Here is an 18,164-nt window from a genome sequence, read left to right on the forward strand (position 1 = left end):
GAAAGCACGTACCAACCCATTTAAACACATGGACTCGCATCATTTGTGATAATCTACTCACATGGTAGACCTAGTTAGATGACCCGATTCCAAATTTGTGGACTAACGCAAAAAATTTCTGCTGGGGAATACGAATTCAAGTATACGTAAATGGGGGTGAGCGAGAATTAACGAGAATGATAAATCAAAATATTAATTGAATTAGTGATTGTTAATCAAATTAAAAGAATATCCGTAAAAACCTAATCGGAAAAGAGTAATTTTAGAGATTTCAAAAAAAAATCTCAAAAAAATCTCAAAAAAATGAGTGATTAATTTGTGATTTATTGATTGCTCATCAGTGTAATAAATCCCAAATTTATTAATATAAGTTCAACTAATTAAAATATATCATATATATTTTGAAATTATTTTGATAGTTATTTTTTATCTTGATCGAAAAATTAATCAAATCAAGTGGACATGTCTAGAACCATGATGATCCAAGGTCTTTTATGTATATCTGTATTCTTACAAATCTCATGAGCTGTACGTAACTGTGTGCGTGTCATAGATGCTAGAATAAGGGGCGGCAGTGGAAAATCTAATCAGCCAGCCGATTTAGACAATTTTTATAATAAGATTGCTAGAATTCGATCAGAAACTGAACAAAAATCAAGCATCAATAATACTCCCTCCCATTCATTTCTATATACTTTCCTTTTTTCGATATTCTATTCAAATTCTATACATTTCAAACTTACAAAAACTAGTAAAAATTTAATATTATAAAAATCAACCACACCCTCTACTTTCTCCCACTGGCCACTACACTCACTTTATTCATTAAATATTAATAGGTCCCACCATTTTACCAAATTTTATATTTTTTCTCATTAAATTACACTTTTTCTTTCTCTTTCATCTCACTACTTTATCAAAACTAATATTATTTTAATAAATTTCTTGTGATTCGTGTCCAAACCATTTGTATAGAAATAAATGGGACGGAAAGAGTATTTGTTAGCTTGTCTCCATAATGACTCACCTTGGTCTACTCACCGGAGATCAAAAAAATTATACCTTAAAATTCATGTTAATTTAAACATACAAATTGAATTTAGGTTATTTTAATTACGAATACACGACTACATGTATATAACTCTAGTAAAACTTTAATCTAATTGTATGATATTGCTCATTTGAGATTTGTCAAAACATATATGGAAATAATGAAAAATAATATTGTAAGACCTTGTCTTACATAACTATCTTCCCAAATATATAATCAATAAGATTTATTGTATCAAAATTTTAATAAGAAAAATATTAAAGATCCCAAACCCCCCAAATTCTCCAAATCTGATGTGTCATAAATATATTTATCAATTTTCCTAATAATAATATAAAATCTCGCATGTATATACGCTCACGAATCAAAATTAGTTATGAATCGGTTACATTATTTCATAAAAAAATTGGAGAAGATTTTTGGTTTAATTAGCACTACTACTTTTTTTAATAAATATGACTAGGTTTTGAAGAAAGTTGATACGTGTCCTTTTTAATTTGTAATTTAAGGTATACGTTTTTTACGTTAACATTAAGTCAAAATACCCAGGTATACAAATTTAGCTTTAGCTTATTTTTATATACAACAAAAGTAATTTTTACCAACTAGTTGTATACATATTTAACGTCACCCTATTTTTTATTTTGTTGCGAAAGTGATTAGTTAATTACTTAAACGAAAGGTGTATCCATTAAAATTTTGTTTTGTATTCGGTAGCCGTCTACTAGAAAATGTTCGTTACGTCAAATAATTTAACTCCTACAATTGTCAATTTTATCTGGTTTAAGATATTTTAATGCCTAATCAAATTTATGTTCGTAAAAAATTAGCCTCGCTGTTTTGGCCTTATAGTTTTGGTCTAGTCAATTTATTACTCCCTCCATACCTTATTACTTTTCTCGTTTCATATGCCGGAGTGTTCATAACATTAGATAAATTATTAATTTACGCCTAATCTGTAAGAGTAGATATAATCATCAGTGATCTTGTTTGATTCATATTTATGAGTATTTTAATATGGTGAAATTTTTATATTTTAAATTAATACGAAATTAAAGATATTAATTATAAAAAAGTGTGCATTGACAAACCAGATAAAGGCAAACGGAAAAGTATTAAGGGACGGAGGGAGTAACAAACACAGTTTCAATTTTGTTATTCCGTCTTTTCAATTATTTATATTTGTATTGTTTACTTTCGTGAAGATTAAAAAAATGATAAAATAGTAGATAAAAATAAGTATTGTAAATAAAATGTAAGGAATTATTAATAATATATGTATAAAAGTGTAGTATAGTAGAAGAAAATATTAGATATAACTAATTTTATATTAATAAAAACTTTACTGCTTTTGACCATATAATTTACGTATTTACCGACAATATAAGACAGTTGATATTTCAAAATAAAAAGAACAAGCTCACTAAGACCAAAAACATTAATTATCATATTTTAACGTAATAATATATATACAAAATATCAGATTTATACAATTTGATTATTCAAATTGATCCCTACAAATTTTTCTTAAACTGATATATCAAGTTTTTTCACAAAAAATACATATCAAATTTAATAAATTTAAAATTATCATATCTTTTAAACCTACCTAACTATTATTCCGAATATATTTTTTTTTGAGTAAATATCGAATGCTCAATTAACCCCTGTAAAATATATCTAATTCTAACAACTAATTCTAATTTCCGTATTTTATATAACACCTATATAAAAGTAGCAGTCAGAACTTGAGCTTTGAGGTGGGTATTGGTCTCAATCGTTAATGTGATATGATCCAATCCCTTTACTTAGCCGGAAATTAAACATTTATCCATGTCCATGAAATGTTATAAGCATGCAAATGTAGCTGAGAGTCCGCATCAATTTTACCCAATTTATGTTAACCAAACACAATGGCAGATGGCCTAACAATAAAAATACTATACTGATTTATTCTTTACCAAATCAGTCAAATTAACAATCTGATTATAGTAATATCAGAGCAAGTGCAATGTAATATTATAAATGATATCATTTTTATAAAAGTGGTGTCGTTTTTATAATATAAAATTAATATTAAAAGTTTCAACTTTGAATTGTTCTATCATCTGATGTAAATATGTATAAATACATTATTTGATTCTTTTTTTAAGAAATAAAAGATGTAAATTCACAAATAAAAAGCCATACGACATCTACATCAAAGATCGAGTCGAACAAATAGTAAATTGTAATCAGTTGTTCTCATTAAAAGACATTTAACCTATATTTTGAAGATGATTTATATACAAATACAAGTATCCACTTCATGCAATCTCGTTAAATTACTGGTACACTCTTCATCATGTCCCGAATGAGCTATTGTTTGAACTATCGACCAGAACTGCGATTTCTTACAAAATTTCATCACTGAATCAAGACCCACGCTTACAATCAAGAAACAAAAAATAAATCTCTCGCCGAGAAGAGAAAATAACCTGAAAATACAAGCCAAAAATCGAAATAAAAACAAATTAAAAAAAAAAAAACTTAGATCTGACAATGAGAATCACAAGATCGGGCGTAAATTCTCGATTCCAATAAGCCTCGCTTGAATTGAAGAAAAAGCCAATCCAAAACACTGATAATCTAGATCCAAAAAAACAAACCAAACCTAATCAAAATGATAGAAATTCTTCACCTAAGAGGAAGATTATTGAAAGAAACAAATCAAACAGAACAAATAAAAGGTTTTGGTGCTTTTCACCGGATAAACCGGTGAAAACCCCGCCGGTTATGGTGTTTAAGAAAGAGGCGGCGCTGAGGAAAAAAAGAGAATGAGTTAACGACTTAAATACATTATTGATTCTAAACTTGAAAATAATGATACATTATGTATTCATATCACATCATTAAATAATCATAAATGACATGCATAATGATGAAATTTATATAAAATTTAAGAGTGAGTAAAAAATTAGTTAAATTATGAATTATTTGGATCCAAAATGCAACTAGTATTGAAGTTAAAATTTTATTTTAACAACAAAAAACATTCTTTAATGCCAAATTATAACAATAGCTATAACTATTGCATAACTATATTGAACTTGCTCTTAAGTGTTTCGAAAAATTTGTTAGTGACAAATAATGAATTTTAATTTTTCGACAAATATATATGCACACAAGAATTACTTATCAAATAGCAAGTATACAAATATTAAAAAATATTTATTTATTTTTTTGAGATCTCTGACACTCTTCCTATAATTGTTCATTTTTTTGTTTCTTCTCATGATTAACGGGATATTCAAAAATGATATATGGAAAATTAAAGCAAATACACAAATCAGTATAGATGATAAACATGCCATGACCCTTAAATTCCTGCCACATACTGGAACAAACAAGTTTGGACAACTCTCATCATATAGTAGTACTACTTTGACAAATGATAATTTTCCTAGTAGATTGATTATATATTTTTTTCATGGTTGGTGTTACGCACAGATCTTCTTCGTACTGCAAGAACGGCCTTCGGCATCCGATTAACTGTCTTCGGCTTCTACCTAAAAAGGAAGAGAATGCGAGGGATTGTCCCCCGATTCACCTCCGGTGTGAGAATAAGAATCTGGATGCAAAGTGAGTTTTTGGGAATACAAGAAAGTAGAGAGAATAAGTGTCTTTCGTTTTACTTTCCCAAGGGTTTAATACCCGAATTTGTCATCAATTCCTCGTCCGTTATACCTTAATAATGAAGGGTAGTGAAAAGGGGGCGTTATGATTGCCCAATCCCAACGGTTGGAGGAATGATGGGACTCGGCATGTGGAGCTCTATGTGCTTCGGTCCATTGTTTCGTTGGGCATTCGGCCCAGTGGTGTGGTTGTCTTATGGGCCTTCGTTCGCTGGGTCTTGTTGGGCCTATAGCTAACATGTCCCTGTCCTTCGGTCGGGCCGATGGACATCAATCTAGGCCCATCTTGGGGTGAAGAAACCCTAGGACGATTGCTTCAGTCTCGTCTCGATCCCGTTCGTACACGGGGCGGCGTAGCGGGTGTATTAATTGGACAACTGTCTATCACGTCCTTCCATAACCCAATCTTTGTCGTTAAATTCTAACCATTTTCATCAGGGCCGTTCATTTCAAAAGAGCCCCAAACGTCGCCTTTTTGGCACCCAAACATTTTTAGGCGCCTATATAAGTAACTACAGTGTTTCGTTGGTATATTCTTTATCTCTCTTTTTCAATCAAACACAACAACATCAAAACTCTCCAAGTCATTTCAATCACGGGCAGTAACAACTCTACCTTTCCCAACCACCCCATCTCCGTCAAGCATCATCTTCAAATCAGTAACTGTTTCTTGCATTTCTTTAGTTTTACATGCAAGTTATTTATGGAAGTTTTTGCATGCAAGTTTGTATGGGGTGTTTTCAGGGCTTCTTGTTTGGGGTTTCTACTGTTATTGTATTGAGTATTTTTCATGTGAATACAATCTGCGATTAATACATATAAATCAAACAAGTGTGTGTGTGAGTAAACGAAATCAAACAGAGAAAGAAAAGATATAAGCAGAAGAGAGATCCTCGAGTCCAGTTGAAACTGTCTCCTTAAAGCTATTTCGCCTCTCACCGTATGTGCGAGTCGATAGCCTCCCATGATAAAACGAGGTAGCGGCGGCGTCACGGATAACGAGCACCTTCAGCGAGCTTGAACGGGCACGAAACTATCACCAACAGAGAGAGAGAGAGGTAGGGTTTTGTGTTTAGAGGCGAATATATTTTTGGTGTGTCTAACCCTAACGCCTTAGAGGTGTTTATATAGGTGTAGATAGACTTATGCGCTACTCTTTTCCATAATTAAATATCATTAATTATGGAATCAGTGTAATACTTGCAAGCTACTCTATTCCATAAATAATCTGAAACATAATCGGATTAAATATATCAAGACATACACCATATCAATTAATCTGAAACAAAATCAAATTAATTTATGCCATAATATTTGAGTCAAATTCTAATGGAAAATAATAATTTCCATTATTAAGAGAATATCATCATATCTCACACATCTTTTAGTCATAATGCTCAAAAATATGACTTACCAATATGAGACTTATACCCATATTTTCCAACAATCCCCCATATGTGTGAGATTGGTGATCTTAGTAGCACACACCAGACAGACAGACAGACAGACACAAGGCTTGACTTGGTGATAGTTTCTTCGATCAGATATAGCATACGATAGGTAGAGAATGCTCCTTGAACCTTCGCTCGAGTAAGCATACCGACTTTACTGGTAGACAGTAGACATGCTTGTCCTTGAACTGTCCGACCGTTTGTGTAAACGATGATATACATATCACTATATCGTTTCTGAATCGTTCAACTCTCATGAGTATGTCCATTTTGGCCATGGAACATCGTCCTGGTTCTGCAGGAGTTTCTAAAGAATTGTGCCTCGCAATTCTCCTTTGAAGCGACCCCACTTCTCTCCCATATAGGTGATCTTTATCTTATAGAGTAACCCGCGTTTACTCATCATAGGAACAGGCCAGGGGTTACCCCCACAGTGATTTGGTCATCATGATTTAGTTGTCCCATTGAACCAAGTTCTTGGGATCTCCATTCAGCAATGGTTGGGTGTCCACCATGATGCCGTTAAGCAATAGGCTTAAGGCCCATCCCTCTCGATGATTTCTCAACCACTTCTCTTAATAACCCTTTGGGTAGTGGATCCGCGATATTATCTTTTGACGTTATATAGTCAATAATGATAATTCCGGCTGAGATCAATTGTCTAATGGAACTGTGTCGTCGTCGTATATGACGAGACTTTTCATTATACATCGTGTTCTGTGCTCTGCCAATAGCGGATTGACTATCACAGTGAATCCCTATTACAGTTACAGGCTTTGACCATCTTGGAATATCCTCCAAAAACTGACGTAAATATTCAGCCTCTTCGGCGCATTTATCTAGTGCCACAAACTCAGTTTCCATCGTGGAATGAGTTATCACCGTTTGTTTTGAGGATTTCCATGATATTGTCGTTCCAGCTAATGTAAACACATAACCACTCGTAGACTTAAGTGCTTTCTTGCGAGATATCCAATTTGCGTTAGTATATACTTCTAATACTGTTGGGTATCTGCCATAGTACAGTCCATAGTCTCGAGTTCCCCTCAAGTACCTTAGTACCCTTATGATCGCTTTCCAGTGATCAGCTCCCGGATTACTCGTAAACCTACTCAACTTGCTAATTGAGTATGTAATATCTAGTCTTGTACAACTCATGAGGTACATCAGACTACCAATTATCCTCGAGTATTCTAATTGGGAAACAACTACACTTTTGTTCTTGGATATGTGCAAAGTCATATCCACAGGTGTCCTAGCTTTCTCAAAGTCATCCTTAAGAAACTTCTCAAGGATCTTGTCAACATAATGTGGTTGACTTAATGCGAGACCCTATGATGTTCTAGAAATTTGAATTCCCAGAATTACATTTGCTAGTCCCATGTCTTTCATGTCGAACCTTGATTTCGACATGTCCTTTGTAGATTTGATCACTTTATCATTGCTTCCGGCAATAAGTAGATCATTTACATATAGTGTCATCATGACATAGCCATTGTCATTCTTCTTGACATAGCTGTTCTCGTTGTCCTTGTAATAGGCACAACTATCACATTCATTGATTTTGAAGCCATTGGCTAGCACGACCTCATCAAATTTCTCATACCATTTCATAGGCGCTTGCTTCAAACCATACAATGATTTCACCAATCTACACACTTTCCTTTCTTGTCCTGGCACAACAAACCCTTCAGGTTGTTCCATATAAATTTCCTCATCTATGTCTCCATTTGGGAAAGCTGTTTTCACATCCATTTGATGTACATTTAGATTACGCATTGCAGCAATAGCAAACATTATCCTTATGGACGTTATTCTCGTTACAGGAGAATATGTATCAAAGTAATCAAGGCCTTTTTGTTGCTTGTATCCTTTAGTTACAAGTCTGGCCTTATACTTATCTATAGTGCCATCCGTTTTCAACTTCTTCTTGAAAACACACTTGCTACCTAATGGTTTGCAACCAGTTGACAAGTCCACTAATTCCCAAGTATGATTCTGCATAATTGAATCAACTTCATTCTTGATGGCCTCTTTCCACATAGGCCCATCAGGTGAGGTAACCGCCTCCTTATAGGTTTTTGGGTCACCTTCTTCGAGCAAATAGGTCATAAAATCAGACCCATAGGATTTCTCCGTTCGTTGTCTTTTGCTCCTTCTCACTACCCCCACATTTTCGTCTTCACTTTCGTCACTCTCATTATTGTCATCTACAGACTCATGAGATCGTTTAGATGTCGTAGGTTGTTGGTTTCCTGGATTACAGGGAAACATCGTCACAAAGAATGAGGCATTCCTTGATTCTATAATGGTATTCTTTTGAATATCAGGAATCTTGGATTCATGAACAAGAAACCGATATGCAGTATTGTGTGGAGGATATCCGATGAAGATACAATCCACAGTCTTAGGACCTATCTTCACCTTCTTCGGTGTAGGGATCAGTACCTTTGCAAGGCACGCCCACACTTTTAGGTGTTGGAAACTTGGTTTTTTTTTCTTCCACATTTCATAAGGACTTACATCCTTATTCTTGCGCATCGTAATATTTAAAATATTATTTGCGCTTAAGATGGCTTCTCCCCACATCGATTATGGAATCCCAGAGCTTAACAACATCGCATTCATCAGCTCTTTCAGAGTGCGATTCTTCCTCTCAGCCACACCCTTTGACTGAGGGGAGTATGGTGCAGTGACCTCATGGATTATACCATGTTGTGAACAGAATTCCCCAAACGGTTCAACATATTCACCTCCACGATCACTTCGTATCGTTTTGATTTTCTCAGTTTGTTGTGTCTCAACTTCTTCTTTATAGATTTTAAATTTATCTATAGCTTCATCTTTGCTTTTCAACAAATATACATAGCAGTATTTTGTCCAATCATCAATGAATGTAATAAAATACCTGTTTCCTCCTCTTGTTGGAGCGAATTTTAAATCACATATGTCGCTATGTATTAGGTCTAGCACTTTGGTGTTCCTTTCCATACGTTTAAATGATGATTTTGTTAATTTTGCCTCAACACAAGTCTTACACTTATGTTTTGAATCAATAGCGAGTTTTGGTATGTATTCTTTTACACTTAAACGTCGTAAAGTGTCATAATTTACATGTCCTAATCTAGCATGCCATAAATTAGGAGACTCAAGCAAGTAAGTAGAAGAATTCTTTATTTCATTATCATTTTTAACGGACATCACATTGAGCTTAAAAAGCCTATCGGTTACATAACCCTTGCCTACAAACATACCACTCTTATACAAATAACTTTATCTGACTCTATTATAATGCGAAAGCCATGTTTATTCAACAGAGAACCAGACACAAGGTTCTTGCGAATATCAGGCAAATGAAGTACATTCTTCAAAGTCAGATTCTTCCCAGAGGTCATCTTCTGGATCACCGTGCCTTCACCCTCAACGGTAGAAGTTGATGAATTCCCCATGTAGAGCTTCTCACCAGCATTGGAAGCTTTGAGGCTAGAGAAAATCGCCTTGTCTGAGCAAACATGCCTAGTAACACCAGTATCAATCCACCATTTACGTGAATTAGAACCAACCAGGTTCACTTCAGAGACCGTAGCACAGAGGTCTATATCACCCATCTCCTTGGAGATATTATCAACCATATTTGCTTCTTTATTCTTGTTGGGCTTCTTGGGCTTCTTGCAGTCAGAAGACCTATGACCAACCTTATCACAGTTGTAGCACTTCCCTTGAAATTTCGACTTCGAAATCCCTCCATTAGGTGTCAGCTTTACCCCTTTACAACAACTAGTCTTTTTGGGCTTGGAGCTTTGAGCATGCTCCACCATGTTTGCCTTCTCAGTGGCAACATTAAATTTCTTCTCGGACCCTCTGTTGTCTTCTTCAATACGAAGTCTAACAATAAGATCCTCCAAAGACATCTCCTTTTACTTGTGCTTAAGGTAGTTCTTGAAATTTTTCCATCCAGGTGGAAGCTTTTCAATAACAGCAGCGACTTGGAAAGACTCACTTATGACCATTCCCTCAGCATGAATGTCATGAATGATCACCTGCAGTTCCTGTACCCAACTGACCACAGTCTTAGAGTCTGCCATCTTATAATCAAGAAAGCGGCCAACAATCCACTTCTTTGCCCCAGAGTCCTCAGTTTTATACTTATGGTCAAGTGACTCCCATAAGGCTTTAGTTGTTGGCTTTGTGTTGTACACGTTAAACAACGAGTCAGACAAACAATTTAGCTCATAGTTCCGACATATGTAGTCGAAGTGCTTCCAAGCATCAGCAGCATACGCAGTCTGCACATTACTCTCAGCAGTGAGCAACGGTGGTTCTTCCTTGAGGAAGTGATCCATATGCAACGTGGTCAGATAAAAGTGCATCTTTTGTTTCCAACATTTCGTTGAACTTCTCAGGTTTTTCAGTGTGTGCAGTAGGCACAATTGGCATAACAGGTGCAGCAGGCACCACATGTGGAACAGATGGTATGTGCGTCTGTACTACAGGTGTATGCACACCAGTAGGCACCGCAGGTATAATCGGAGGAATGAATCTTGCCGATATCTGTCCAAGAGGCACACTAAACTGTCCAATAACAGTGTGTTCCACAGGCACATGTATAACATGTGTTTGACCCCCATTAGATACTACGATATGTGCATTAGGGTTAATCGCCTACTGGTGAACCCCATCAGATTCAGCGATCTGTGCGTTGGGATCAGCCATCACGTTTCCAGCGTTAATCACAGTTTGGTTCTCCATCGATCTGTTACTCAACAAAAAAGCAGATACGGATGTATCAGTCACAAATGTATATATAAAAATAAATAGCTTTAAGATTGTGAATACAATCTGCGATTAATACATATAAATCAAACAAGTGTGTGTGTGAGTAAACGAAATCAAACAAACAAAGAAATGATATAAGCAGAAGAGAGATCCTCGAGTCCAGTTGAAACTGTCTCCTTAAAGCTATTTCGCCTCTCGCCGTATGTGCGAGTCGATAGCCTCCCAGGATAAAACGAGGTAGCGGCGGCGTCACGGAGAACGAGCACCTTCAGCGAGCTTGAACGGGCACGAAACTATCACCAACAGAGAGAGAGAGAGAGGTAGGGTTTTGTGTTTAGAGGCGAATATATTTTTGATGTGTCTAACCCTAACGCCTTAGAGGTGTTTATATAGGTGTAGATAGACTTGTGCGCTACTCTTTTCCATAATTAAATATCATTAATTATGGAATCGGTGTAATACTTGCAAGCTACTCTATTCCATAAATAATCTGAAACAGAATCGGATTAAATATATCAAGACATACACCATATCAATTAATCTGAAACAAAATTAAATTAATTTATTCCATAATATTTGAGCCAAATTCTAATGGAAAATAATAATTTCCATTATTAAGAGAATATCATCATATCTCACACATCTTTTAGTCATAATGCTAAAAAATATGACTTACCAATATGGGACTTATACCCATATTTTCCAACATTTCATGGGTAGGTAATAGGTTCTTTTCTGGGTTGTTTGCCTTTTAGGGGCGCCCAATGGGTTTAAAGAGAGCATGCGAGTTGTTCCCAATCAAGAACTCTCTTTGGAGGATTTTTGGTTGTGGAACAACCTTCGGGAGCTGACCCAAGGTGTTTAGTTCTTCCTTTTTCTTTGCCTGTTGAGTTTAAAGATGGCATGCGAAGGGTTCTGGGGGCAAGAACTTCCTTTGGGAAACTTGGTCGTAGAACATCCTTCGGGAGCCGACTCTGGGCATTTTCTTATTCGCTCGGTTCCAGGACATGTACTCGGTCCCTTGTCCTTTTATTTTTTTCTTTTCGTTTATCCGAGTACATGGACTAACTTGTCTCTTTATTTCCGAATACAGGGACATGGACCGAGCGAATCCTCCTGCTGAGACTTCTGTTTCAAGGGCAAACACTCTCGTTGGGACTTCTTCAAGCCGACCCGAAAGAACGGGAAGAGCTCTCTTTGGCTCCATGGCGACATATCTTGCGGCTAACAACCGTTTGGAATTGTCGAAGGAACGGGTGGGGAAGATGTATTTCGATTATTTTGTCCCACGCGGCTATTTCTGGCTGTATGCCGCGAAGGGAGACGAGCGGATCTACGATGCTCCCGGTGTGTCGAAGGGATATGGAGACTGCGTCGTCAATATCTCTAAAATGGCGTTTAAATATGGCTTCAGGGTGTCCTTGCTGAAGATTCCGAGGTGGCTCTTTAGCTAGATGGGAATAGCTCTGGAGCAAATGGATCCGAATGGATTCATCCACATCAATTGCTTCCACAACCGGTGTCTTTAGACCGGGGTTCAGCCGCTCACTCGGTTGTTCTGGTATCATTATGATTTCCGGAAGAACCCGAAAAGTCCGAACTTCTACAATATTGTGGGCCGGCCGAGCGGATTGGACGGCTACTAATTCTAATAATAAATCCACCCACACCCACTGGTGCTTCGTCAGTTAGCCGAAGCTGGAAGAGATTTCGGCATGGCGTAAGGTCAACGCTTCGGCGCTTATAATGCCGAACTTGACTAAGGAGGAGAAGGACTTGTATTCGGCCCTGGTGGACGCAAAGGTGAACAAGATAGGTCCCGACGAGTTCCGGGATAATGACTGGCTCCTTAGCTTGTAGGGTAGGGGTAACAGTCTTTTCCTTCGTCTATTTTTTTTACTTGTAGTTTTGTTAACATAACCGCCTTCCTTCATTCTGCCTTTTCTTCCTTCTGTTTTAATGCATTATTTACTTAGCATTTTGTAACACTTGCTTGGACTGACCTTTCTTCTGTCTTCCTTGTTTTTCAGTGTCTTCCAAGGAGGCCCTCATCGAGAGGAAGAAGGCCAAACGGCCGAAAAGAGAGCTGCTGAGGAGGCAGAGAGGGCCAAGGCGGCCGAGAAGAAGGTTGTTCCCGATCCTTCAGAGGATACGGAGGAAGGGGCCGAGGCTGAGCAGTCTGTCCCACTTCAACAGGCTCCTCCGGCCTCCAATGATGACCAGGGGGACGACCTGAAGGTCATGGGCGATTGAGGCCCTTCTAAGCGGCTTCGGAGCCGGGATGGGGTCGTTCAAACCTTCGTCCCCAACTGGGCCGTTCAAACATCTGACCACACTGTCTACTCGTCCAGACAGTCTATGAAGGACGTGGCTTCAGACCTTTGCCATGGTCTTCAGCTTCCAGTTGACGCGGCTTCCTTCGCGGCGGCCTCTCCGACAGAAGCTTGCATGGAGTTGATGTCTTTCTTGTCCCTGGTATGTAGTCGCTTTACTTTTATTTGTTTTAGTCCTTCTTAATTATTTTTTTTCGTCCGTTTGACATATTTCTTGCCTTGTATATTTTTTGCAGGCCACTCCTTGGGCTGCTGCCGTGGAGGATAAGGTCAGAGATATGGAGACCAGGATGATCGAGGTCAAAGAGCTGGAGATGAGGACCACGACGCCCGAGGAGGAGCTCGGGAGGGTGCAAACCCAGAACGAGGTACTGATTGGTTAGGCCAATATGCTGCAGGCTGATTAGGAAAGGCTGGAGGGGGACTTCGCACAGGCTAACCGAAGGATCGTTCATAGGAATGGTCAGCTAAATAAATCCGGCAAGGTACTGCGTAAAACCAAGAAGCAGCTGGATCAGACCGAAGAACGGTGTTTCCGGTTCGGGCCTGACTATGTCCTTGAAAAGACCCATAGCCTCGGATGGGATCATAAGCCTAGAAGACCTTACAGGTCGGGCGGTCGTGGAAGCTCCTGATGTCTCCTCGGGCGAGGACGAAGAGCTTTCTGATGAAGACCCTCAGCCTTAGACGCTTCTTTTTTTTTGGACTTGTAATATTTTGTAATATTTCGAATTGCTACTTCTGCCTTCGGGCCTCTGTAATTTAACTCGCCTTCGGGCAAAATTTTTATTTTCAAATGCATCTTTATTTTTGTTAGCATTCCGTCGTAATGTATTTTTACTTCGTTCATTGCATCTTCGGCTTTATTTTTGCCTTAGCAATTTTTACATAGAACTTTTGGTATTTTTACTTCGTTCATTGCATCTTCGTCTTTATTTTTGCCTTAACAATTTTTGTGTAGTATTTCTTCGTTTTTGGCTAGATATTTGTCTAAGCAATTTTTTCTGTTTATTAAGCCATATCAATCTTCGGCCCGTAGTGTTAAAGGGGCGAGACCTTATTTCGAAGGTAACCTTGGGCCATTAACACTGAAGATGTTATGTCCTTTTGGGCGAAGGAACAAGGGGATGACCTGCATTGGGTTGTCCCTAGGCGTGTCCTCCTTCGTTCCATCGGTTAAGAATCGTACTTGTCAAAATTTAAGCTTAGCCTAGGAGGGGAAGAGCTCGTTTTCTTCAGGATTGCCCCTAGAAGAGACCTTCTTCGCTCTCCAGGTGTACTTAAAAAAAATTAATGTAGGATTTGAGGACGAAAGGCTTGTCTTCGTTCCTTTGGAAATGCCGCCTTTTTCAATTGTTCTCTTTGGTGATAGTGAGAAATCACAAGGGAAGGACGAAGGGGAAAGTCTTTTTTCAGGATCGCCCTCAGACCTTCCTCATTCGTCCTCGCCGTGTACATCCACTTTATAATTAAATAATAATTATAGGAGAAGGATATTATTCTATTTAGGATCGCCCGTAGATAATATTCATTTATCCTTTCGTTAAATATAGCGGGCGAAGGGTGTATCTTCTTCGGGATCGCCCCTAGATAATACTCGTTCGCCCGCTCATTTTATCGTAATTTGAGGTAATAAATTTGCGAGAAAGAAGTGTATTTTTATTGATCATTAAGTCGTTACACTTTTCACATAGAATTCAGAATGAAGTACAAATGAGAAAATAAATAAATTTTTCTTACTGATAAAATTTTCGAAGGCGACTAGCATGCCAAGTATTCTTGATGGCTTCACCAACCAATGTTTCCAGCCTGTAAATCCCCGGACGAACGATCTCGATCACTTTGTATGACCCTTCATAGTTCGGCTGAAGTTTTCCTTGTCTTGTCGGCATGAAAGCGGCTAGTTCTCGTAGGACCAAATTTCTGATACCGAACGACCTCTTTTTTATTCCTGAGTCATAGTGTTGGGCTGCCTGCAGTAAGTATTTTATATTCCTTTGGTGGGCAAACTTTCTTTCTTCTTCTAAAAAATCCATATTTGCCCTTACTCCGAAGTTGTTGATTTCCACATTATAGGCTTCACTTCTGTAAGACTTCAGGCCTACTTCAAACGGGAGCAAAACATCTGTTCCATACGCCAGCCTGAAAGGAGTTTCCCCGGTGGAAGACCTGGGTGTTGTTCGATAAGCACACAAGACCCAAGGTAGCTCTTCGACCCATCTTCCCTTGGCTTTACCTAACCTTTTCTTTATCCCTTGAAAGTTTATTTTCTTTACCGCCTCGATTGCCCCGTTTCCATTGGGGTGCGCAACTGACCTGAACTTCTGTTGAACTCCGAAGTGATGTAGATACCTTCAGAAGTTGTTCCCGACGAACTGTGTTCCGTTGTCAGAGACACAAACTTTTAAAATCCCAAACCTGAGAATAATTTTCTCCAGAAAGAACTTCTCGGCTGCTTCTTCAATTATGGCGTATAATGGTCTGGCTTCGACCCACTTAGTCATGTAGTCGATGGCGATTATGCAGTATTTCTCCTGTCTGGTGCTGGTAGGGAGAATACCGACTATATTGATGGCCCACATAGCGAACATAATGGGGCTAAAGACATAAGTCATTTCTTCGGAAAGTTATTTCGGGACGGTGGCGAACAGATGTCATTGCTTGCACTTCTTTGCATATTCACTCGCATCGGATTGCAAAATCGGCCTAAAGAATCCTTGCCGAAGGATCTTAACGGCGAGAGACCAACCAACCAGATGTTCTCTGCAGATCCCTTCGTGCACCGCTTCTAAGGCCAGATATTGCTCTTCAGTATCTAAGCACCTTAAGAGGGGCTGACTGACCGAATGATGATACATTCTTCCATTGAAAATTGTATAGCTTGATGCCCTATACTTTACTTTTAGGGTTTCCCTTCGGTCCACTGGGAGGATTCCTTTTTCCAGGAAATTCCAAATAGGGGTCATTTAGTCGGCGCCTTAGTGTATCTCAAGATCTTTCTTTTCAATCGAAGGCGTCTTGGCTTCGGTGAGATAGATGGAACCGTTCAAGCTTTGTGTATCAGCCGAAGCTAGCCTGAATAGGGCATCCGCCCTACTATTATTTTCCCTGCCTATCTGACTTAGCTCAAAAAGTGTCAAATAAAAAAGAAGAATCCTTTACCTTAGTGGCGTAAGCCTTCATCCAAGGATCCCTTTGTTCATATTTTCTTGGAAGGTGCTTGACTACCCACATGGAATCACTAAACGCCCTCAAGTGCTTTGCTTCGAGGCTCCGAGCTAACTCCATTTCTTCCAGGAGGGCTTTCGTATTCTGTTTCATTATTGGTGAGGGCAAGTCAAACTGTATAGGTTGACATATTTCGAACTCGTCGGGGCTGGAGAGAATTAAGCCGGCCCCACACTTTTTCCCGGCGACCGATCATCCACAAAGAGCTTCCATTTACTCGGGGTCCGAATGAGTTATTCCTCAGGTGTAAGGTCCTTCAGTCCGGAGAATGTGCATTCGACCATAAAGTCTGCCAAAACTTGGGCTTTGATCTCCGTTCGGGGGACGAACTCGAGGTCGTATTCCCCCAGCTCGATGGACCAAGCTACAACCCATCCCGAAGATTCTGGCCTTGTCAAAATTTTCTTTAACGGCTGATCGGTGATAATCTGAACTGTTCGGGCTTGAAAATAGTGTCGCAATTTTTGGGAGGCCATTACCAACCCATATGCGAATTTTTCGGCATTAGGGTACCTTGTTTCTGCATCCTTAAGCACGTGAGATACGTAAAAAACTGGATGTTGGTTCCCTTCATAATTTTTACAAGTACCGCCCCCATTGTTCGGTCGGACACAGCCAAGTAGAGCTGAAGTGTTTCCTTCATATTAGGCCTCATTAAGAGTGGTGCCTTAGTGAGATACTCTTTCACTTCTTCAAACGCCTTTTGACATTCGGGCCCCCACTCAAAATTCTTCGACCCCTTAAGCACAACGAAGAAAGGGGGCGCTTTTTCGGCTGACCGAGAAATAAACCGCCGAAGGGCTGTTAGTCGGTCGATCAGCTTTTGGATATCCCTGATGCATTTAGGAGCTTCCATGTTGATAACTGCTTCAATTTTCTCCGGATTCAGCCTCTATCCCACGGGCACTGACCATGTAGCCCAGAAAATTCCACTCGCCACGCCGAACATGCACTTGTAGGATTTATCCTTATTTTGTTCCTTCGGAGAGTCTCGAAGCATTCTCTCAGATTTGATATTTTGATATTTTTAGTACCAAATTATATATGGCTTCGTTTATTAATAAAGAGTATAGATTTGATCATCGGGAAAAACAAAAGAAAACTACACTATTCAGAAACTGGCATAAAAATGTTAAAAGAGAGTTTTTAATAATTTTTTGGTTGGTAAACTCATTTCAATCATGATATAGTAATATTTTAAGATCAAAATTTATGATCCAACTGGGCTCTGAAAAGACAATTTCATTATCACTTGTTTATTTAATAGGGCTAGTTAGCCGTGTATCTCACGGATGATTTTTTTACACTTAAAAATAGATTAACAATATAAAATAAAGACTTTTTGTTGTTATATTTTTCTCCATTTCTTACAACACCTTGAGAGTTCGAACTTACCAAAAATAAGACATGTGTTGAGTAACTATCTCATCTAAAATCTTAAATTGTTAAAAAAAGGCCTAACCTGATCTATATTCTAACACGCTCCCTCACTCGAGAGCCCATTTTTGGGTTGAAGAGTGGATCACGGGCTTCCATCTTTGGGGCATAAATTTGTTTTTCGTGTCCATAATAAATTGTGAGGATATTGGGGGTGGTAGAGAGTCGAACATGAGTCCTCCCGTTGCCTGAACTCTGATACCATGTTAAGTAA

The 18,164-nt window shown here is 38.4% G+C and overlaps 1 protein-coding gene across 1 annotated transcript; it reads right to left on the reverse strand.

Annotated features, from left to right (window-relative positions):
• Positions 1-15,021: 15,021 nt before the first annotated feature.
• LOC141680814 (uncharacterized) lies at positions 15,022-15,900 on the reverse strand. The gene is made up of 2 exons (XM_074486930.1): positions 15,704-15,900; positions 15,022-15,601 (listed from the first exon to the last, which is right to left on the reverse strand). The coding sequence occupies exons 1-2, from the start codon at positions 15,898-15,900 to the stop codon at positions 15,022-15,024; spliced, it is 777 nt and encodes a 258-aa protein (XP_074343031.1).
• Between the last annotated feature and the right edge of the window lie 2,264 nt (positions 15,901-18,164).

This window comes from Apium graveolens, chromosome 8, assembly GCF_009905375.1.
Source record: "Apium graveolens cultivar Ventura chromosome 8, ASM990537v1, whole genome shotgun sequence".
In the NCBI taxonomy this organism is placed as follows: Eukaryota; Viridiplantae; Streptophyta; class Magnoliopsida; order Apiales; family Apiaceae; genus Apium; species Apium graveolens.

Bases quoted from the DNA above. Each gene is read 5' to 3' on its own strand.
- LOC141680814 (XM_074486930.1), bottom strand. From the start codon at position 15,900: ATGACTTATGTCTTTAGCCCCATTATGTTCGCTATGTGGGCCATCAAT. The intron at 15,602-15,703 runs GTTTGGGATTTT...ACAGAAGTTCAG, and splicing joins CTGGAGAAAATTATTCTCAG to GTCAGTTGCGCACCCCAATG.